Genomic DNA, 24003 nt, shown 5'->3' on the forward strand with positions numbered 1-24003 from the left:
ACGAGAGTGTGTGAAAGGGAAAGGATGCTGTCATGTGATGGCGTTGTAAGGGCGAGTAATACAAGGTCATCAGAAAAACATTTCCAGAGAGAAAGGGATGGAGGGAGGGAGGGATGGATGGAGGGTGGAGAGAGCGAGAGCGAGGGATGCTGAGGGAGAAAGGCGGTATATTCATAGCAGCAGCGGTATTTATAGCCGCCCGGAGGAGAGGAGAGAGCAGGGGGCGTGGCTTGGGTTGTGGCTTTAGCACTGCTTCACAAGGCAGAGAGGGAGAGAGGGAGGGAAGGGGGAGGAGAGAGGCAGCTCTGGTGAGAGAGAGAGAGAGAGAGGGGGGGGGAGGCTATTTGGCATATTTGGCAGGAGAGGGAAGAAAGAAAGGAGGGAGGGAGGGCTGTTTTTGAGTGTGTGTGTGTGGCTGAGAAATGAGAGGGAGGGAGGGAGGAGGGAGGAGGAGGGTACTGAGCTGAGAGAAATCTGTCAGATTCAAACACACTGCTCTGTGTGTGTGTGAGATAGAGAGAACGAGGGATGAGAAGAGAGGAGGAGAGCTGAGGAACAGATAGAAAGAGACAGCAGAGGACCACAAAGTGAGGTATGTACGGCTGTCACGCTGCTCATCAACCCAATAACAACCTGTGTGTTTATAGAGCCTATATGTGTGTGTGTGTGTGTGTGTGTGTAAAAGTGTGTGCATGCTTGCGTACATGCATGTCTAAAGTGAACACGTCTGTGTGTTTATATGTAGTTTAGTGTACTGCATTCACTGGAGGGGGGTTTCTGAGTGGACAAATGGATGTAGCCTACTGACTGTTAGGGGTATCAATTATGTAATATGTGTGCACCATTTTCAGTGTGCATGCTCTGTTGTGTGTTTACATGCTTGTGTAATTATGCTGAGGTGTTTATGTGGCCATTGTGTGCAGCACTGCCAGTGCCTCGACCATATGGGGTGATTTACGGCCATCGTAAATAGAAGTCAACACTCTGTAGAACCTTGATTCTGCTGACAGCTAATTCCCGCTGTGTTATTATATAATGAAGATGGCCTCAAACAGCCTTCTCAGAGGCCTCTATAAAGTAGCCTTTCCTTTGTGCTGTTGCTTTACAGAGCAACAATTGTGATGGTAATGTAACAGAGCAGCCATTCCTAAGAAATGGTAAAGCACTCGTAGGTTTTTAATTTGATGAGCTGAAGTTTACCTATAACCTGAGGTCAGGTGCAGTTTCCTTAACGTGCTATTGTGAATGTAGTTGATTTTAATCATGTAAATGCAGCTCACAGGTTGATTAGAGTGTACTTTTTAAAAATTGCTCTCAGAAAACAAGTCCAGTCTAAGATGCGTGGTTGACCATCTCGCCTTCACTGCATCAAAACAACTAAGAAACCAGTTTTACAGACTTCGAAACAAACACACATGAAGAATACTTTTGGTGCCGGTGAGGAACGTGACAAAGTGTGTATTTCTTGTGCATTTTCTGTAGTTGCACATGTATAATAAGGTGCATTAAGTGATGCTGATTCGGATCTACTTCACTTCCTAAAGTAGTGGTTCAACCTGTGAGCTGTGGTGGGCGACATCACTTGAGAAACATGTATCATTATGGAATACTTTACCCACAAAATGACCATTTGTATATCAATTACTCACCACCTGTGACCTTGAATTCTTAAAGGGACTGTTTGTAAGAATCAGAAATGTCTTGTTAACAGTGACACCTGTGGCCGTTAAGTCAACGAAAGTAAGCGTCCTGTTGCTCAGGCTTATGCTCGCTCTACATAGACATGAAGGAGCATCGCTTAAAACAGTGAGGCGACACACGTCAGCTAAAACCACAATATCACTCTATATTCAGCTGCTTGGCAGTAATGTTAGCTGACCAGACGAAGGTCTCTCCATGAAACAATGCTGATCCTAGTGTTGGCTTTTCCTGTCTCAGCCTCCCGACCGCGGCCGGAGGGGACAGGGGAGACATGGGAGTTTTGGTCGGAGACGATAACGTTTCTCTCTGCGGAGCCCCGTCACTTCACAAGACACGGGAATCCTCTGTTGGTCTGGAGGAGCTGCAGCAGTTATTTCTGCACAAACGTCCACTGTACATTCACTAGATATTCTCAGAGCTAAACTAACTCTTCTGCAGTGTGTAGTGTGCGCGCATGCACGTGAGAGTGGAGCGAAAGAGCGAGAACGAGCGCGGTGTGTGAGTGAAAGCAAGCAGGCAGAGGAGCAGAGTACAGCAGAGACTCCGGCCCTGGAGAGCTACGGTCTCCCCCGCGTCCTCCGACCACGGCCAACACTGTTTAACAGACGGGCTTCACTAGATACAACCAAGAGGTTTTGGTGCTTCCGTGTAGTTTATGTTGGAGTCTGGGTCTGAACAGCGTAGCCACACGTGAGGATTGATTTATACTTGTAAGAAGTTACAAACAGTCCCTTTAAAGAAAACTTAATTTTTCTGAATGAAGAATCCAAAAACAGAGAAAAGTCTTGATGAATTGAAGTAAATGGGGGGCAGCAAAACTATATCAAAACATCTGTTTACAAACTCTCACACAAAATGTGCACAATAGTCCTGAGGCCTGTAATACGAAGCCAGTTCAACATACCCAGTTCAACATACCCGGTTCAACATACCCAGCGTATCTTCTGGTTATCTGGCTTCACTAACCCTAACAACAGAGATCCCACTAAGCGGTCCTACGACGCTGGTTATCAACTCGGTAAATCAACCCAGGGTTTCTCAGTCTGGCTGCGAGCGCGTTCACATAAAAGGGGCGGGGTTTGCAGCATCTGACCAATCACAGACATGGACAAGTCTACTGACAGCAGAGCGGCATGTTCTACAAAGGAAGAGCAAACTATAAAATTAGACAAATATGAGGAAGTTCAACACGTAATCAGACTAAAATTAACACAGTTGAAGTTGCTAAATGCAGGAAGGACAGCTGGCAGAAAAAATAAATAATGGACTATGTGTGAATTTGTAACTTAAAAGACTTCTTAATTTAAAGCTACAGTCGGTAGAAATGGAGCAAATATGATTCAAAAAAGTTATTTTTATAAAACGGTCACTATATCCTGACAGGACTGCATGAGACAGATAATCTGAAAGAGCTGATCTGGAGTCTGCCGTCTCTCAGCAGCTGTCAATCACTCACCAACTCCGACCAGACAGTCAAACTAGGCAGCGCTGATCAAATATGAATCAATATTCTGTTACTGTAATGCCTATTTCTCTCCTCAGAAGATCTCAGAATCATCTTGTAGTTTACTGTTTAACTGTAAAATGAGAAAGTTTGTGACCCGACAGCCATGTTGAGATCAGTTGAGGAAATACCAAGCACCGCCCACCAGCCGGAGCACAGCCAGTAGGAATGCTCTCTCTCTCTGAAATGACCTGTGATTGGTCAAAGTCTCCCGTCACGGGCTAGATCTCGTAAAGCCTGAAAACAGAGCCATGAGGAGGAGCAGCAGTCTAGTTTTCTCTCAGAACACTTGAATTACAATATGCTGAAAGGTTTTTATGGGAGTTTTGCCCAATGATGCCAAAAAAATTGTTGCCTACTGCAGCTTCAAAGGAACAATCAAAAGTCAGATGTAGTCGTCTATAGATGGGGCAGAGATCAATAAATAGCTTTCAGAATATATTGGATGAATAGATTATACTTCGTTATGCTCTTAGCAACAATGTTTGACTATTTCAGCTTTCTTTCAGCTGCGTCCCCGACTCCAGCGGTGTGAAAAGGACTTGAGAACAAGTAAAAAAATATATAAAAACATAATTCAAAGTGGTAAACACCCACAGCATACAGCCAGCTGTCCTTCCTGCATGTGTCAGTTTAAACTGTGCTGTTTTTAGCTCGTTTTATGACTTAAACTTCTTCGTCTTTTTGTAATATTATCATACGATCAGAGCACCGAGCTCTGATTGGTCAGTAGGAGGTGCTTTTATACGAGTTGATCTCTTATCTGGAACATAACCGGAGCAGGTTAGCTGTTCAACATCATGGTGAACTACCCCAGTAAGAAGTGATCCACTGTAGGACGGAAAACACTGAAGGGTTAACCCTGAAGTTACCCCGCTAACGCCAAATCCTGCTTCGTAGTACACGCCGCAGGTCTCATTGATCCGGTTGGATGCTCACCACTTCACAAACACACACATTTTCGCTAAAACGTTCCTTTTTAAAAACACTTCCGCATCTCCCACTTGCACAGGTGCACTACTTGTTCATGAGAGCTCAGACTAGATTTAGACAAGATGCACCCACCTACCCTCTGGCGGGTTACATGATGATCAACAATGTTTTAAATGATGGTAAAAGGTTATATAGTCATCAAAATGCTTCAATATGTTTTCCAGTGTCAGACAGGTGAGTAAAACCGTTTGGCACATACTGCATTAGGTGACCATAAAACCTTTAACCATCATTCAGAACATTGTTGATTATGTGAGCCTGTAACCCTAAACCAGGGGTCAGCAACCTGCGGCTCCGGAGCCGCTCTTTAGCTCCTCTCCAGTGGCTCCCTGTGGAGTTTTAAAAATGGAAATGAATAACTGCTTTTTGTTTACATTTTCATTTTTATTTATCATTGTTGTAGGTCTATTGTATGACGGTACGACGGAGTATTAGGGCCACTTTGAGGAGAAAAAACTAAAAATCTGAGATGTCGAGAATAAAGTCATAATATTATAAAGTAGTAATTTTACGTGTTAATTTATTTTTTTCTTGTAAAGTTATGACTTTATTCTCGAAATATTACGACTTTTTTTCTCGTAAAGTTATGACTTTATTCTCGTAAAGTTATAACTTTTTTCTCGTAAAGTTATGACTTTATTCTCATTATATTACGACTTTTTCTCTCGTAAAGTTATGACTTTAATCTCCTAATGTTACTACTTTTTTCTCGTAATATTATGACTTTATTCTCGAAATCTCAGATGTTTTTTCCCTCAATGTGGCCCTAATACTCCGTCGTACATTTGCAGTTGATCCCTCCCTGCATTAGATATTTTACGATTATATACATAGACTAGGCTGTGTTACCTTCATCTCAATGCTCAAATGTTTTGCGGCTCCAGACAGATTTTTTTTTTTTTTTTTTGCCTAAAATGGCTCTTTTGATAGTAAAGGTTGCTGACCCCTGCCCTAGACCCTAACCTGCCAACAGGCAGGTGGGTTTTAGTGACCTCTAATGCCGCTAATGAGCTCCAGGGAAGTCGAGGTCTCAGCAGGGCTTGGAGGAGCCGACGTGGCCGACCTGACAGCCTCTCGACCCTCACAGTGCCCGACTGTCCGAAACTTCACTTTTTTATTCATTTTCTTTTTCCATTCATGCTCTCTGCCAGAGCGCACAGCTACGCATTCCACAAACATGACCTGTAAATGACTCTGTACATAAAACTCGACCATGGGAGGACCAGAGAAATGCAGGTGGCAGTGGGAATGTTTCTGTGTTCTTTTGGGTTTGTTTTGCAGTCCTGTCTGTCTACAAAACTGCCCTCGGTGCAGTTGCAATTAGGTACCATGCCAGAATCTGAAAGGCACCTTATACTGTGTGTAAAATATACTTATCAAGCTACGTTGCCAAAGACTATTAATTTCCACCCTCTTATTATAAATGTCACATCATTGGTGGACACACTTTCTGTTATGTGATGCATTATGTGCAGTTTTCCCACTTCCACCTTGAAACCATCCCTGTGGTGTGTGTTCTGGGAGGGATGAGAACCAGGATTAAGCTGCTGCTGAAAACTTTAGGTGAGATTTGCAGGCACAGAGTAATTCTCTACACACGGTGCGAGAGTAAAAGCCTGTGGTGGCATACTATGATATGGTTTCCTGTTTGCTATGGCAGCTGTTGCACAAGCAGCAGTTGAGAAGGATATAGTAGAGCGTAGAGAGACTCTGGCAAGAAGCAAACTTTGTCAGTGATGTGATGAATTTAGATTTTGCTACTTTGCATAGTTAATCTTGCATCGGCCTAAATCTCATGACACGTTCTAAATGAGACCTGCAGGGCCAGAGCCGGTATGAGGGTTCTTTATACCTGTTCTAGTGCAATCAGGTTGGCTGTAGGAGCTGCTTTCAGATTTGCTTTGAAAAGTTAAATTCATCAGCAATAAAATGCACTCTCACTCAATCAAGGCTGTTGCTGCTACAGCCTTAATGGTCTGTTTGATCAGTAGCTTATGGTGGCTAACGTAGCGTGATATGGAGCTACGAAGAACTGTGGCTTCACACACTCCTCCCTCGCCACGAAAAAGTTGCAGATTGATTGATGGATGGATGTCATGATGTTAGTGGTTGAAATTGGCTGGTACTAGTCTACATAAGCACATGTCATATCTTGTTTTGCAGGAATAAATGTTTTTTATTTTTTGTAAAAGAAAATTCCATACATTGATAAATAGGTGCACAATATGATGTCATGACATTTTTCACTTTATCTTGACTTTAAACCTGCAGTAGGCAGAATATTTTTGGCATCATTGGGCAAAAAAATTCCATAATAACCTTTTAAGCATTTTGTAATTCAAATGTTCTGAGAGATAACTAGACTTCTGCACCTCCTCATGGCTCTGTTTTCAGACTTTAGGAAATCTAGCCTGTGACGGGAGACTTTGACCAATCACAGGTCATTTAATTGATAGAGAGCTTTCCTATTGGCTGTGCTTAGGCTAGTGGGCGGTGCTTGGTATTTCCTCAACTGATCTCAACATGAATGCCGGGTCACAAACTTTCTCATTTTACAGCTAAACAGTACACTTCAAGATGATTCTGAGAACATGTGAGGAGAGATATAGGCATTACATATCAGAATATTGATTCATATTTGATCGGCGCTGCCTAGTTTGACCGTTTGATCAGAGTTCACGAGTGACCTATAATAAATCATCATCAACTGTTGTCTATGTAAAGATATAGAGGAGTAATGCCTACCTGAGTCTATGATATCATAGTATTAATATATCATCATCAACTATTGTCTATATAGAGATATAGAGGAGTAATATCTACCTGAGTTTTAGCATTATCCTGTAATTGTTGTGCCACAGTGGCTGCTGTTCAGCAAAAGTTACAAAGGCTCATTTTACTGTAGCGATTTCGTCTTGGTCTTTTATAATGTTGGAGTACTCACAAGAGACAGATTAAGAATGGTCAACATCGATGAAGCGGAGGCCAAGTAACCATATCATGACTTTTAGTCTGGAGTATCAGTCAAGCTTAAAGAACAGTGGATCCTATGTTCACTATAATGCAACTTGATGGCCTTTTTCATTACCCCCTTTTTCTGCTAAACATCAGGGTCATTCTCCCTCCAGAGCTAAAGAGGACATTGTACAACTATTTTCACAATCAGAGTAGTGTTTTCTCAAGACAAGTAAACTGAACTTTATTTATAAAATAGGTGGAGTGCCCCTTTAAGATATCTTTCACTGCAGGGACCTGCAATATTATTGCCAGACGCATGTTGAGACATATGATTTTCACGTTTTTTTATTATAAAGCAGGCTTAAGTCCTATATAAATACTGTGAAAGTATCGAAACACTCAATCCACAGGGAAATACACACAGCCCGTATTCAGGAACTCTGCATTTGAAACAAGCTGTCAGGATTTCTGTCCATTTGTGATGTCACAAATATAAAATATTTAGACCCTTTACACAGTTTTAAACGGAAACATTCTAAATGTGTCCCAGTTTATTTCTGGTTGCAATGTATGTGAATGTCATCAGCTGACAGGAAGTACACATGGACCCAAGCTGTTGCCTTGCAACGCAATTCCATTGCAATTCCATTGAAATGCACTAAAACGGAGCGTTTCAGACAGAGGGTGAATACAGGTATATTCAAGCAGACACTATGAGGGAAATAACGTTTTTTTTTTAACATTACAGCATGTAAACATGTTCTAGTAGAAACACAAAATACAAGTATGAACCTGAAAATGAGCACAATATGGGACCTTTAAAGCCATTTTGTGCTCAGTAGTTTTCCAATAAGATCTATTCTATTCTATTCTATTCTTTCAACTGTTGCTTGCTTCCTCCTGCAGCATAAATTGCAACTTGTATCTTCTCGCAATCACGTTTGAGTCTCTATGAGCTTCTCCAATCAGTCCTTCAGACTGACGAGTGTCACACCTAACTCTGCCTGAGCAGTGAACATACAGCTGTAGCACGTCTGACAGCACAGATTAGCATCAGATCATGTTCGACACTCTCAGGCACCCTTTTAACATCTCAGCGCTGATCATACTGAGATGACAAGCGCATATATTTCCCGAAAGTCAACTTTTTCAGGAAGTGAGATCATCTGGCCGAGTGTCCCGCTCACACCCATGTGTTGTCTTTTTGGAAGTTTTATGCCGTTCACAGGGATCAGTTTTTTACTCAGCTGTTGAGAAACAGTGCAGCTGCAAGAATAAAAAAAAACAAATGGGGATACATTTCTGCAAGAAACACGACACAAGATAACATTCTGTAACAGGGTCAACGTAGCACCGTGTGGTTGGCTCTCAGCGATGTCAGGAAATCCCCATACAGTATCGGTCATAACGTCTAACACAATCTCCCGCTTGTATTACTTCTGCTTAGTGCTTCTTTTTTTTCCTCCAGAAGAAATTAGCAGAAAATCCCCTTAGTAGGAGAACGGATCTATCACACTGTACCACATGTATCCTCTCTTGTCTTCAATCTACTTGAAATTCACTATGTGTACCGCATGACCTTCTTCTTCAACAACCTTGACTTTAAGTATGAAACACTGAAACCTCCATCTCGCTGCCCTTGCTGGCCTTTTTGCCCACCCCCCGCCCCCAACAGTGTTTTTGCTGAATCCCTCACAACCCCTCCTCTCTCTTCCTCAGATCATTTACATTTGCTTTGTTCTGTGCGGATTAAGGTCGCACGCTGACGAAGCCCTCCGGAGCCTCCGAGGTCTCCGGGCCCTCGCGGTCTCATTTTCAGAAATCTCTCTGCTGCACTTCTCCATTTACTCTCCAGTTCTGTCTGAAACCGTCACTGCAGTGTGTCTGCATCACATCCACCACACAGGTTTAGAAGAGGAAATGAGAGTCTGACAGCACTTTGAGTGATTGACAGCTTTAATTATGATAAAGCATATACTGTATGTGCAACATCTTACAACAAGTCTACTTTTATTTTTCCACTTTCTGACGCTATAAATCCACATCCACGATATTGAGTCTCCCCACAGTACTGTGGGTAACAGGGGACCACACTAGAGCAGGTCATTGTTAGGCCACATTAAATCTGGTTAGTGTTGGAGTGAGTGTGTATGACTTCAGTTACTGTTTTGATTGCTCGCGGCTGATTGAGGAACAATGTTTCCAGTGAAAGCAGTGTGGTGCTCATTGCGGAGTGCTGAAACCTGTTGAGAAACTGACACAGGATGTGGGAAGTGAAGTTGCCTCTGTCTGTCTGTGTGTGTGTGTGTGTGTGTGTGTGTGTGTACTTGCCTCCCTGAGTGAAACTACAAAGCAACACACAAGGTGTGTGAACTCGTCTTCTTAGTACAGTTTATGCTCGCTGACTAATAACAAACAACCATGCAAACCCCTGTGTCTGATGCAGTGTGAGCTTTTAGTCGTGTGAATGTAGGACTAATTTGGCAAACCTTTTGAATGTATGTCTTTTAATCAGGGAATGAAATTAGCACCTGTCAAATACAGGGTAAATGTTGGCTGTGGCAAGTGAAAATTTCAGGTCACCTGCCACCATGGCAGACAGGTTTTCCTTATATTAAGAAATATTATTTTTAAAAAGCAATTATAAAGCCTAAATTAAATATATGATAACACTTGATTTTTCAGGTCTGCAAATTTCATGGTAATTAGGTGATAATTAGCAAGTAACCTATTTGAAATTCATTTTTAATTACTGCCAAATTACCCCAATTTTTACCTCAGAATTTATTGAAAATTACTTTGTTATAAACATTATTTAATAATTATATTCCACTATTTCTCAATAGCTGGTAATTAATTTAACACATTTCCAGGAAAAGAAAACAAAGTTAGTTGATCTACTTTATTTCCATGTCTGCTGGTAAATAGATAATAATTAGCAAATAACTTCTTTAAAATGTCTTAATAAACTCCCTGAATCATGACATTAATGACATCAGCTACCAGGTTACATTTATGTAGACAATAAGTCACAATGGTGAGATTTGTGCCTGATCAGAAGTGTCTTCTATTAGTTTTGGTTTTCCACCTCCGATGAAGAGCGGCCGCTTCTCAAGCCTCAGGGCCCTATTTTAACCATTATATGCTATTTTAGTATAGAATTATTAAATAATGTTTATAATAAAGTAATTTTCGATACATTTTGAGGTAAATATTGGGGTAATTTGGCAGTAATTCCAAAGAAATTTCAAAAAGGTTACTTGCTAATTATCAGGTAATTACCATGAAATGTGCAGACCTGTAAAATGAAGTGTTACCAAATATAGTCATGGATTAAGGTTACATAATATATTCCATAATTCTACAGTCTGGTACCACTGACTCAGTGTTTACAATTTTAAAGTGTTCTACTTAGATTTCAGAAGTGGCAGACAAAAAAATTTAGTGGCCGGTAGAAATGTTCAGTGACCTGCCAGTGGCAGGGGAGGAAAAAGGTTAATTTCAGACCCTGCTTTTAATATTTACTCTACAAGCAGTTCAGAAGTTGATTTTCATTGACTTCTAAAGTTGTCTTTCTCATTCAACAGCATCCAGTGATTCTAGTCATTTAAAACAAGGCACACTCTGCCTTTAAGAGCTATACTCCAGTGATTTAGGCTTGATCCTACATTTCCCATAATGCATTTCAATGCTTTTCATTACACTCTCTCCCTGCCTGGTAAACAACCATGTCTTTTAAATTGATTCCCAAAGTTTGGTACTCATGTTTTCCATTTAAAAGCCCAATACTGTTGCAAGGTAGGAGGAACTATTCATATTCATTTTCTTGTTCCATACCAACATACCAACTGTTCAGATGCTAGCTGTAAGCTAGCGAGCAGAGGCATGGGCCGTGTCTGTGGGAGTTTGTGTTCAGCTCAGCTTGTGACTGAACCCAGAACTCACCAGAGACTCTGGTTCCTTCTGTTGTTTCCCTTCGGTCTCTGTACGTTTACATATGAAGCCCAGGGATTTGCATGGAGGCGTCTCCATGTCAATATGCGCCACTCCCGATGAATTATTGTCTAATTACATATTTCCATTGTTTTTGTATACAAATATACAAAATGATTCTATACAAAATATCTGGTACTTTGATAAAAAGTCTAAGGTACAAGAATGTGTAGATAAAAGCTACAACTCCCACGGTAATGTTTTCACCGGCGTCGGTTTGTTTGTTTGTTTGTTTGTTTGTTCGTTAGCAGGATAACTCCAAAAGTCTGCGATGGATTTGAATGACATTTTTTGGAGGGGTAGGGTGTGGCACAATGAACAATACATTTGATTTTGGTGACGATCCGGATCATGATCCGGCTTCGGGCTACTTAATAAGTATGTTTTCATTGGTGTATAACCCTCTGAAACTAAGAATGGTTGTGTTTACGTTACCTTAGAATGAGCCGTTTATATCTACAGAGGGAGCGGTTCCTCTCTCCAAGGACTCCGCCATGTTGCGCCGCCATGTTTCTACAGTAGCCCAGAACGGACAAAACAAACTCTGTCAACTTTTCCTGCTCGAGCCGGAGTTCATAGTATTACTCGCTGCTGCCGTTTTTTTATTGTCACACATTGTACACAGCACAGCACACAGTGAAATGTAGCTTCTGCCTTTAAGCCATCCTAGAATTAGGAGCAGTGGGCAGCTACTCTGCAGCGCTTGGGGAGCAGTTCAAGGGTCCATGGTGTGGCTGAGCCTCAAGGGGTATTGTAGTATTTAGGCCCATCCGCCATGAAACAAAGTGGAAAACTGCTGGCCATAACATATAGTAAAGCTATAGGCTTATTACATTATCTGATGGACTCGCGTGTTTCTATGTTGAGTAACATTGAGGAGATCATTCAAATAAAACTTTGAAATAGGAATTCATATATAATAGTTCTGAAACCAGTGGCTCCTGCCACTGGGCATCGATTGAGATAACCCTCATGACTACAGCTTTCATTCTGTGAACCTGATTGGGCTGTAATTTCTCAAGATTACCCCGGGCTTGAATCTTGTCGGGTTCGCACCAATTTCCCTGTGTTTATTCTTTTTTTTTTTTTGGCTGATGCTGAACATTCGGCAGGAGAAGGCGCATGTCGGAGATTGTGTCACAAATATCTGTTACCGCACTGAAAGGACTTTGGAATACTGTAGCTTGTAATACATTTTTTAAAAATATATATGTATACAGTATACTATATATAAACTTTGTGTTTGGAAATTTGTGTTTGGTGGATTATTTCTCTGTTGTTACAATGCTAATTGGCATTGTATTTTACATCGTTGGAAAGCCTGTTTATTCACCTTCACAATGATGTCCAACTTGTAAGGATCATGCATTTGTGGGATGAGCAGCACAGCTGATTATGTGGGTAGCGCCCAAGAAAGATTTGCCAAATTCTCTGCCAATGCTAAACAGAGTATTCTCCTGTTGGTACTGACTCTTGTTTTGAGTTGTTTGGTGGATTGGATGATTGAACTCCACGCTGGCTGACCTGCAATGAATCCTGGTTGAGGAATGGAACGCCATCCCACAGCAACGTGTGACCAGGTTGTTGACCAGCATGAGGAGGAGGTGCCAGGCTGTTGTGGTTGCGTATGGATCTTCCACCGCTACTGAGGCTCCTGACGGTGTATTAAATTAATAAAGTGTAAAATAGCCAATATGTCTAGTTTGTTTCCTGTTACTGATAGAGAGTTCAATCATCCAATCCACCAAACAACTCAAAACAAGAGTCAACACCAACAGGAGAATACACTGTTTAGCATCGGCAGAGCATTTTGGCAAATTTTTTGCTGCTCATCCCACAAATACATGATCCCTACAAGTTGGACATCATTGTGAAATTACATAAACAGGCTTTCCAACGATGTAAAATACAATGCCAATTAGCATTGTAACAACAGAGAAATAATCGACCAAACATAAGTTTCTGAACTTTTTTTTCCAAGTTTATAATAATGAAATTGGTGCTGTTGTTCGTGCTCAGGTCGGGCTTGGACAGTATTTGGGTTCATGTAAGGTCGGGCCTGATCATAGATGTACTCATGTCATCATTCGGATTAGTTTTTCAAACTTGTGGAAGCTCCTCCAGAGCCGCAAAAGACATTATACAACTGTTTTCCTGAGTGGTACTTCTCATGAAGAGTTAACAGACTTTCATGTGTGAAATTGGTGGGATTTCCCTTTAAAAGCAACGATTATGAAGCAACTCTGAGAAATTGTTAATATATGAATAAACCTGCGAGTCGAGACCCAAAGTCACGGGCCAGTTTCAGGTTCATCTCCAGTGAGTATTTACTACATCCCACTGTGACTCTAGATTATCATCTTGAATCTAAGCTTGGTGCCGTATGTGTAACAAGAATCATTGGAGACAGATCACCTTTATGGACAACCCCCGACCTCAAGGCCTTGAATGTCCTTCATTACTGCTGTTACTCATCACCTCTCATCTTCCCTTCCCCCATTCTTCATCCTTCCTCCCTCACATCCCCATCACTTTGACCTCTTACTGTCCATTCGGCGCTCTGCTCCCCACCCCCATTCGCTGTCCCTCCTATTAAATCTCCCTTCTCTGGTGTCACTGTCCCTTTCTGTCTTGTCGCTCTGGCCTTATTTGTCCTCTGGCTCTCTCATTTTCCCATTCCGGTCTTAATAAATCTCCCTTTCTTGCCCCCTGTTGTCCTCTTGTCATCCATATCCTCTCTTCCTCTATCCTCTATCTTCCTCTCTGTCTGCTGCTCAGGCCAGTTCACCTATGGATCAGCTTTCACATCAGAAACCTAAGGGATTCCACGAACAAATCGACCAGAACGACATCCCCGCAGAGCGCAGCCGATCAACACTGATGCCGATGCGCTGCACGCAGCTGTAGAGCGGCAAGGCCAAAGGGGTCAGGGGTGAAAGGTCACAGACGACAGAGCCGGAGCAAGGCACTGAGGTCGAAAGGTTTCAGGAGGGGAGATCGAAGAACCAGGGTTCAGGACAGAAGGTCTCAGTGACAGACGACAGTCAAGAGGTCAAAGATGATGACATCGCATGTAAAGCTGAGGAGGGAGAAGGGGAGTCTGGCCGAGTACGAATCGCAGATGAAAGGTAAGTCGCTCTGGATGTGCATGTGTGTGTCTTGTGCTTGTCTCTGTGTACGTCTGTGTCCCGTACTGCGCTTATCTGCATGCATGAATGCATATAAGATAGCACATGTGCATTCATGCATGAATGTGTGCAGTTGCTCTGCACAGTTACCCAGCCGCAGACTCTCACTGAACCTATCTGTGCCAATGTTTACATGTATGTGCTCCAAAACACGTTGTCACAGACTGATGACATCACTCTTGTTTGGAGCTTGATGACAATCCATACAGAGTCTCTTAAAGCCAACAGGAGAGCACAGAAGCCCTTAATCAGAGTAAAAACATGAGCATGACAATGTTGGCGTTATTTAGAGAGATTTTCATATGACAACTGCTGTGTGTGTGTGTGTGTGTGTGCGTGCTGTGTTTTGGAGGGTGCATGCCATGGCTTTGTGGGGCTTTCTGTACTGTACTACTAAGGGTGTATTTATAGCCAGTATTAGTGATGCTGTCTCCTCACATCCAGTCAGCCCCGGGCTGTGTACTCACACAGAGACAGAGCAAAAGAGTAAAGAGGGGAAAGAGTGAGCGGGGTGGTGGGGGAGGAAGAAAAGACAGAGAGAGCTGAGAACAGGTAAGAGTAGAAGAAAGAAGAGAGAGAGGTAGGTGAGAGAGCAAAGTGAAGGCGGGGTTATCTGAAGAGAACGGTGTTTGTATTAGCCTTTTCAAACCAAAGTGCAGCGCCAGGCCACATCATTGCTGGCTTCGCTGTGTTTGCATACAAGCTTGTGTGTAATACAAGGTTATGTGAACTGAATCACACCTCCAAATGACAGCACGGACAGCATTTTATTCATTCTCTGCAAGCAGAAGCAGGTGTGATATGCATGCAATGCTTTTTTCATATTTATTAACAAGCAAGGCGAGATATCCATCCATCCTTCCATCCATCCATTTTCTTCCGCTTATCTGGGGTCGGGTCGTGGGGGCAGTATACGGACACAGCTCTCACTTTGGTTATACAAGGACCAGATGGCTCGTAACAACGACCCCGGTTACCCATATTCCTGCAGTACCCCCCACAGGACTCCCCGGGGGACACGGTCGTAAGCCTTCTCCAAGTCTACAAAACACATGTAGACTGGATGGGCAAACTCCCATGAACCCTCCAACAGCCCCACGAGGGTAAAGAGCTGGTCCACTGTTCCACGGCCAGGACGGAATCCGCATTGCTCCTCCTGGATCTGAGGTTTGACTATCGGTCGGAGCCTCCTTTACAGCACCCTAGAATAAAGTTTTCTGGGGAGGCTAAGCAGTGTGATACCCCGATAAATGGAGCACACCCTTTGGTCCCCCTTTTTAAAAATGGGAACGACCCCCGCTGTCTGCCACTCCACAGGCAATGACCCCGTCCTCTATGCGACACTGAAGAGGCGTGTCAGCCAAGACATCCCAACAATGTCCAGAGCCTTCAGCATCTCAGGGCAAATCTCATCTACCCCCGGCACCTCGCCGCTGAGGAGCTTTTTGACTACCTCAGCGACCTCTGCCAAGGATATGGACAAGCCTTCCCCCGAGTCTTCAAACTCTGCCTCCTCTACGGAGGACATGTTAGACGGGTTCAGGAGTTCCTCAAAGTGCTCTTTCCACCGCTCAATGATACCCAGTCCGGGTCCGCAGTTCTCCTGCTGAACACAGCCTAAGTTAAGCCCTGCTTTCCCTTTCTGAGTCGTCTAACGGTTTTCCAGAACTTCCTTGATGCCAATCGAAAGTCCTTCCACAGCCGGGTTTTTGCTTCTGCGACCGCTACAGCTGCAGCCCTTCTAGCCAACCGGTAACTGTCAGCTGTTTCCGGGGACCCCTGAGGCCAACCAAACCCAGAAGGCCTCCTTCTTCAGCCAGCGGGTTCTTAGGTTGCCGCCACGACAGGCCCCGACGACCTTCCGACCACAGATTCCAGCAACCGCTTTCACAATGGAGGCTTTGAGCCTGGCCCACTCTGATTCTATGTCCCCAGCCTCCCACGGGATGCACGACAGGGGCCTCAGCCAGACGTTCCCATTTCACCCTCACTACACGTTTGGCTTTACCAGGTCTGTCCAGCAGCCTCCCCCGCCACCTGATCCAACTCACCACCAGGAGGTGGGGGGACACCCGAGTGTCCAAGACATACAGCCGCAGATCTGATGATACGACCACAAAGTCGATCATTGATCGTTGGCCTAGGGTGTTCTGGTACCAAGTACACATATGAACCACATATGCTCGAACTTAGTGTTTGTTATGGCCAATCCATGACTAGCACAGAAGTCCAATAACAAAACACCACTCGGGTTCAGATCAGGCAGGTCGTTCTTCCCAATCACCCCCCTCCAGGTTTCTCCATCATTGCCCACGTGAGCGTTGAAGTGCCCCAGCAGATCTATAGAGTCCCCAGTCGGCACCCTTTCCAAGACGCCAGCCAGAGACTCCAAGAAGGCCGGATACTCCAAACTGCTGTTTGGTGCATACGCACACACAACAGTCAGAGATTTCCTCCCCGCAACTCGCAGCCGCAGAGTGGCGACCCTCTCATTCTCTGGGGAGAACTCCAACACAGTGCCGCTCAGCCGGGGGCTCGTGAGTATCCCCACACCCGCCCGGCGCCTCTCACCCTGGGCAACTCCGGAAAAGGAGAGAGTCCAGCCCCTTCCCAGGGGTATGGTTCCGGAACCAGAGCTATGCGTGGAGGCCACCACATGCTCCCCCAGCCCCCCCCCCCCCCCTCCCCCGGTACTGGCTCCAGGAGGGGGCCCCGGTCTCCTTAATCCGGGCGAGGTTCTGCAAGTCCGTTCTCTCCGATTCATAGGGGTATGTGATTCGCTCTTGGTCTGGTCCCTCCCCTAGAGATGTAAAGACACGAAATAGACAAACAGTAATGTCCTGCAATGCTTGGGATGGGTTAAATGCAAATGTCAAATTCCATGCATGTACCTGTGTGTATATGACGAATGTAATAAAGGTTTAAGTTTTTAGTCATGGGTGAGTTTTTAGTCATGTGCTGTGTAAATAAAGTAGACTTTCACCCAGGAGACATCTGTTCATTTCCCGTGTGATACTAAACATCAACGTTAGCTTTTTGTCACGTCAATCAGTAGTCACGTTAGTAACGGTAGTCACGTGAGTCGTTAGTCAGTCAAGTTAACATCAACCACTATATTTTCCTAACCCTACCTAAGTGGTTGTGGAAGTTTATTTTGAAAAGACACTACGCATGTAACAAGCGTATAATGACACGCCGTCCCTGACACGTCCAAAACTGACACTAGAGGGGAGCGTCATTGAAGCGCAGGGCCACTGACCAAGCGTTGGTATTTGATTGAGTTGGGAGTGAAAATGTATTCCGACATGCTTGGAAAGGGAGGGGTGAGCGTAATCAGTTGGTTGCAATCTCAATGCCACTAAATACACACTGCTCCAAATTTGAAGTAAAAGTAAAAAAAAGTATTATCAGCAAAATGGTTTTAAAAGTATCAAAATAAAAAGTACTCATTATGCAGCAGAACTGCCCCTGTGAAGTATTTTATGGTATATGACATGCAATATTCAATTTTCAATATTGTGCAATATCACTGTTGCAGCTGGTTGAGGCGGAGCTACTTTATATACACATGGGTTGTTTAGTCCAGTGGTGAGGGGAAATCCCTCTTTGGTTGATTTATAACTCCTCATAAACATCTGAAATGTGACAGGAACACAGTTGGTTTAATCTCAAACAATACATTGCATTTTAAAGGATTATCATGTGTGTTAGTTGTGAAGTGATTTCGTTGACTTAGTTGAGAGTGAGTAAATATTTTGTACTATGTATTGGATGGGTAATTCTAAATCAAAGCTTTTTTTGTGATGTACAGCGTTCACCAAAAAAAACAAAGACTGATCACTGTGTTCATCCATGTACAGTATGTGTGTGTTCTCATGTCACTCTGTGTTTGCATGTGTCAGTATGTGTCCAGGGTTATAAACATGTCCCAGCCAACATGGTTATGTGGGCCCCACATGGGTTATGCTGGGGGTACCCGGGTACCATGTGGGTATGGGCCCAAAATGGGCATCTTATCTGGGGCCCACTTGGGTCAACTAATGTGGGTTCTAGGTGGGTCACTAATGGGAAATTAGTGTATGGGCTCAGAATGGGCAACACAAATGTTGCCCAGTTGAGTCAACTAAATAGGTCCCACATGGGCTCCCCCAAGTGGGCTACCCATGTGGGTCCTAGGTGGGTCACTAATGGGAAATTAGAGATGGGTTTTGGTTTATGTTGCCCAGATTGGGCTCATATAACACCCAGTGTACTCCTGCATGAAACCCACAAGGGTAATTGGCATGGGGCCAACATGGAAACTGTTGACAAACCCACTTACAACCCATATTTCAGCCCATGTAGTCCCCATGTAGTACCCACATAGAACGCAAAGCTGGGACTAAGATGGGTCTTGAATATGTTGCCCAGTTGGGGCCCATATAACACCCATTGTAAACCTGCATGGAATCCATGTGCGCAATTGACATTGGGCCATTATGGAATCCGCAGACAATCCCATATAGGGCTTTTTCAGCCCATTTACTACCCACATGGGTCCCACATACAAATGTTGGCTGGGGTGAAATGACTGTGCTTCTGTCTCACTCTCTGTCTGTCTTTGTGTGTGTGTGTGTGTGTGTGTGTGTGTGTGTGTGTGTGTGTGTGTGTGTGTGTGTGTGTGTGTGTGTGTGTGTGTGTGTGTCAGACCTGCGGGCCCAGCTCACGGACCAGATAAAGATTTTAGACTCTCAGGTGGAGGTGAAACAGCAGCAGCTCTCTGACCTCTCTGAGTTTCTCCGGCGCAGAGGCGACATTGAGGCTGAATATGCGCGTGCCCTCGACAAACTCACCGAGCGATACACCCACAAGACTAAGAAGTAAGTGTGTATACAGTATGTGAGTGAGTGGACGTGTGTCTTTTCTTAATGGTCTCATATTGTGCTCATTTTCAGGTTCATACTTGTATTTTGTGTTTCCACTAGAACATGTTTACATGCTGTAATGTTAAAAAAAAACTTTATTTTCCTCATACTGTCTGCCTGAATATACCTGTATTTAGCCTCTGTCTGAAACGCTCTGTTTTAGTGCATTTCAACGGATTGCAACGGAATTGCATTGCTAGGCAACAGCTTGTCCATGTGTACTTCCCGTCAACTGATGTTATTTACATACACTGCAGCAGGAAATAAACTGGGACACATTTAGAATGTTTATGTTTAAAACCGTGTAATGGTCTAAATATTGTATATTTGTGACATCACAAATGGACAGAAATCCTAACGGCTTGTTTGAAACGCACAATTTCTGAATACGGCTGTGTGTATTTCTCTGTATATTGAACGTTTTGATAGTTTAACAGTATTTATATAGCATTTAAACCTGTTTCATAATATAAAAGACCTGAAAATCTCACTTTTTACAATATGGGACCTTTAAGTGTTTCATGAGGCTGTAATTCAGTGAGGATGTCTGTTTTTTTTCTCCAGGAAGGAGCAGTGGGGTCAGTCAGTGTGTCAGGTCTGGTCCGTTTTGCTGACTCAGACTCGTCTGGAGAGCCGGGAACATGCAGCTCTGGGTGACACCTGCTGCAACACACTCACACAGCGGTTGGCACACAGTACGGAAGACACACACCGTCTGCACAAACGGGTCAGTGGATCTTTGGTGTTAGGACACAGACACACCTCCTTGGAGGTCATCCTTCTATTGCTCCTCTCAGCTAGAAACATTTTATCGATCATATTCAATGCTGAGATGTGGAGATGTGGTAAAACCGCTGGATGCAGTTTTAAACAGCATACTATCTGAGCCTGAGAGTGGAAACAAGGTGAATGTAGTTGAACAAGACTCGGTCAAAACCGAGTATATTGCTGGACCACATATGGTCAGTATGTGAATTTGTGGCTAAATTGTTACACAAATAGTCAATGGTCATGTCTATAATGTTTTGTGAACAGTTTTTTCCCACTTATGTTTGATTGAAAGACAACTTATAATGAAGCAAACATTCAGTAACAGTAAATGGTACCATTAACTAGTCATTATATTACACATTTTATACAAGGTGAAAAGGTATTAGCATGATATACAGCGAAAGTTTATCAGCGTTTAGATATTCCCGCTGTGATCACTGATGTTGTTGCTGCGGTATTTATTCCTAGATGGAGTGTTAATGGATTAGCTACAATGTTAGCATAGCCTGGCAGTGATCGATCCGAACTCCATTCAGAAAACAAGCATCTTAAAAGTTGTTTGCTTGTCGTCTTGTGGACAGACCTGACAAAACATGAATTCAGACTTTTTACTAATCAGTATCATTATGTAGTTATTTCGGCACACTTCTGATCTGTTTATTGTATTATTATTATTATTATTATTATTTTGGGTTCATAACGCAGTGACGACGTGTGGCTTGCTAGATACAGTCAGTTCAATGGCGCTGTATGTGAATACAGCTTGCCCCCGGATGATGTTATGAACCCAGACACGACGGCGTTTGGTTTTCTGACATATCCGTGACTTCCACAACATGTACAAAGCAGCAACAGTGGTTATTTCTTCCATGGTTGATGGAGGAAATGGAGGAAAGCGGGGCGAAAATTTGCTTCCGCCTCTGCAGTCCAGCCAAAAATAGGACGTCAATGATAAACTTTGTAGACATGCGTAGTAGTACAGCTGTGAATTGCTGTGTTTCTCTGCAAAACAAAATATGATTACTAATAGAAACAACGGCTAAAACCATTAAAATAAGGGTTTAAGTAAAGGATTTTTCTTTAATGAATCATTTACTGTCATATTCAAGTCTTGTGTTTTTAAATCAAGCAGAGGTGATTTCACTTAAGTTCAGGAATTTTCTAAAGCCCACGACGAGACCGTTTCCGTTGGGTGGTTTGATGCAGTGGCCGAGTAGTGTATTACATGTTTAGTGGATTGGATAACATCAATTTTTCAGTCAAATCGTGCCAATAGTGATACAAGCACCAAATTTGGCATGATGATTGGCAAGGCGTCACTAAGCAAATATAAACGATTGGCCACTTGAAAATCCAAGATGGCCACCAAATTGAACTGCCGATAATGGTTTCTCTCATAGAAATTCATCTACTTGATCGATTTGAGTGATCTTGGTGTCAAATTAAATGTTTTCTAGCATGCTGGATCTAATTTTGATAGTTTTAACTATTTTAACTGCAATATGGCGGCTATTTTATGTCTGTTTAGTGTCTGCTTCCTCATGAGAGCATGGGGTCACAGCATCCAGGGACTTCCTATTGCAGCTGATGGCTTTGTCTCTTTGTGTCGCAATGACTCTTTTTCGGCGGGAAAATGAAACAGCTTGGTCTTGATGCTTGATTCCCTGGCCGCCATATTGCAGATCAAAATTATTAAAACTATCTATGAGAGAAACCATTATCAGCCAACCGTTTATATTTGTTAAGCGTCCCCTCTGGAATCATCTTGCCAAATTTGGTGCTTGTATCACTATTTGCATGATTTTTCCACTATCCGCTCCATTATTGGCTATTGAAAGTGTTGAAATGGGCCGCGGATGATTAAATATAATGCATGCATTTCATGTTACGGCCGCCATTGGCCCGCGGGCCGCACTTTTAGCAACTGTGCTTTAAAGGAATTTCTAATATAGGCGTCTGGCAAGTGTCAAATCAATCTGCTTTTGTAAATTGCAGAGCAAAGAAGTTGGCATCCAGATGCAGGATGAGTTGCTGAAGGTCACCACTGAAATGCAGACGGTGAGCATTTTATATCGTTGTCTTTGTATGTAATAATGCAAAATAATGTTAATAATGCACAGACTCTGACAATGCTGATGTGGAGTTTCCATTTATGTGACATGTGTGTAATGAAGGCTCTGAAGACGTATAACCAGTACCACACAGACTGTCTGATAGCTGAAGGGAAACTCAAGGAAGCTGAGCGGTTGGAGGAGAGACACACCGGCAAGTCGGCTGAGCTCGGCCCCGGCCAATCGGGAGGGCAGAGGCGGAGCTCCGTCAAGAAGATGGAGAGATTAATGGAGAAAGTGAGTGTGTGTCGGCGGTGTGTGTGAGAGACTCACAGGAAGTCTTGCGCTGTTTTTTTCCACAGAACAAACCGTTTCCTGTTCCTGTTGTTTTGTCTGAGTGTGCTTAAGTGTATACACTTCAAATAACTGCATTATATGTGTATTTTATGAGTGAGATGGGGCCATGGTCATGGTCACGTGATATCACTAGTGTTGTCTTTTTATCAACACGTGGGTGTGTGTTCTGATCTTCTCTTACTTGATTTGTGTGTGTGTGTGTGTGTGTGCGTGTGCACAGAGGCATGGCAGAGTGCAGGAGAACCAGCTGAAGTGTACCAAGGCTCGTAATGACTACCTGCTGAATCTAGCAGCAGCCAATGCAGCCATGAACAAGTACTACCTGCAGGACATCAGCACTCTCATCGACGTAAGAAACATGCAATTTGTGTGATTGTCTGTGTGTGTGCTTCTGAGACTGGGACCATTCAGTGGTTTTGAGTTACCTTTTTGTGCCACTCTTTGTTGTCATCTGAAGAAAAGTTGAGATATGGGGAGATTTTGATATCTAAATAACTCGCTATCTTTTCTCCCACACCACAATCACCTCATGTTTTTTATTCTTCCTCCCTCCAACCCTATCCTTTTGACCTCCCCTGCTCCATCATTGCCTTCCCACTATATCATTTCCCGTCTTTCTCTCTGTCGTCCCCTCTGTCGCCATTTCCTTCTCCCTTTTCTCCTTCCTCTCTGCTCCCCTTCCATCAATCCCCCCCCGGCAGTGCTGCGACCTGGGTTTCCATCTGTCTGTGGAGAGGGTGATGAAGTGCTACATGGCCAGTAGGTGGCGCATCCAGAAGACAGAAGAGTCAGGTCTTAAGCAGCTGGAGGCTGCTGTTACGTCCCTGGACCACGGTGGAGACAGAGATGCGTTGCTACAGCAACATGATGCCGCTTTCTGCCTTCCATTCAGATTCAGCTACCATCCACATGAGGGAGACCAGGTGAAGAATAAGAATTACTGTACAGCAATCACAGGCTGGATCGGTGGGGAAACATTGGCTTAAGTGCACCTCTGTTTTTAGTTTAGTTTTAGTATCAAAATGCAACTGCTAATCCTATTAAATTTACATTTGACACTGTGACAGTCTCCCATGACACCCTGTTGCTTATTTGACTTGTTTATTATAGTGCTCACAAATTGCTGCATAGTCAGCCACTAAACTCCTTTAACAAAAACAATCATTTTACCTCAGAGAATCTGAACTAACCTTTAAAACATGAAAGTCACAAAATAACACAAACAAACTAACCCATCGAGGCAGCGGTAGACCAGCAACTCTTCCGTGTTCTGAGAGGTGAAGCGGCTTTGAAGAGAGCATAGATGGATATAACGGCTTCAGTTCCCCATCAGAAAGGGCTGTCTGACGGTGAGGTAAAGCTGTGAATATATTCTAAATATAGCGTCCACTTGAACTGATATTGATTTTTGTATGTGTTTAGCTGCTGCCCCCCATCCACAGCAGCACAATGCTTTGCTCACACGTTGGTAGTCCTGTCTGTTTCTCCAAACTCCATCAACTTAATGTGTTTAATGAGTTTCTCCTTCCCAACATGTTAGCATGACATGGTTGGTACTAATGAATTCCTTGATGGTTTTCTAG

The 24003-nt window shown here is 43.4% G+C and overlaps 1 protein-coding gene across 5 annotated transcripts in view; it reads left to right on the forward strand.

Annotated features, from left to right (window-relative positions):
- The first annotated feature begins 377 nt into the window (after window positions 1-377).
- The window catches only part of arhgap4b (Rho GTPase activating protein 4b), a 42667-nt gene continuing 19041 nt past the window's right edge, over window positions 378-24003 (forward strand). For 4 of the 5 annotated variants that reach the window (XR_005207278.1, XR_005207277.1, XR_005207279.1 and 1 more), the window contains exons 1-8: window positions 379-592; window positions 13928-14277; window positions 19025-19196; window positions 19806-19968; window positions 22008-22070; window positions 22187-22360; window positions 22641-22769; window positions 23122-23343. Coding sequence is in view for 2 of the 5 variants with exons in the window: in XM_037772887.1 (XP_037628815.1) it covers window positions 14208-14277; window positions 19025-19196; window positions 19806-19968; window positions 22008-22070; window positions 22187-22360; window positions 22641-22769; window positions 23122-23343 (993 nt within the window). In the remaining 3 variants the exon portion in view is untranslated. Of the gene's footprint in view, window positions 593-13927; window positions 14278-19024; window positions 19197-19805; window positions 19969-22007; window positions 22071-22186; window positions 22361-22640; window positions 22770-23121; window positions 23344-24003 lie in introns of all 5 variants that reach the window. The other variant, XM_037772888.1, reaches the window with a different exon arrangement.

The sequence above is a fragment of the Sebastes umbrosus genome, chromosome 6, assembly GCF_015220745.1.
Source record: "Sebastes umbrosus isolate fSebUmb1 chromosome 6, fSebUmb1.pri, whole genome shotgun sequence".
NCBI classification, from domain to species: domain Eukaryota; kingdom Metazoa; phylum Chordata; class Actinopteri; order Perciformes; family Sebastidae; genus Sebastes; species Sebastes umbrosus.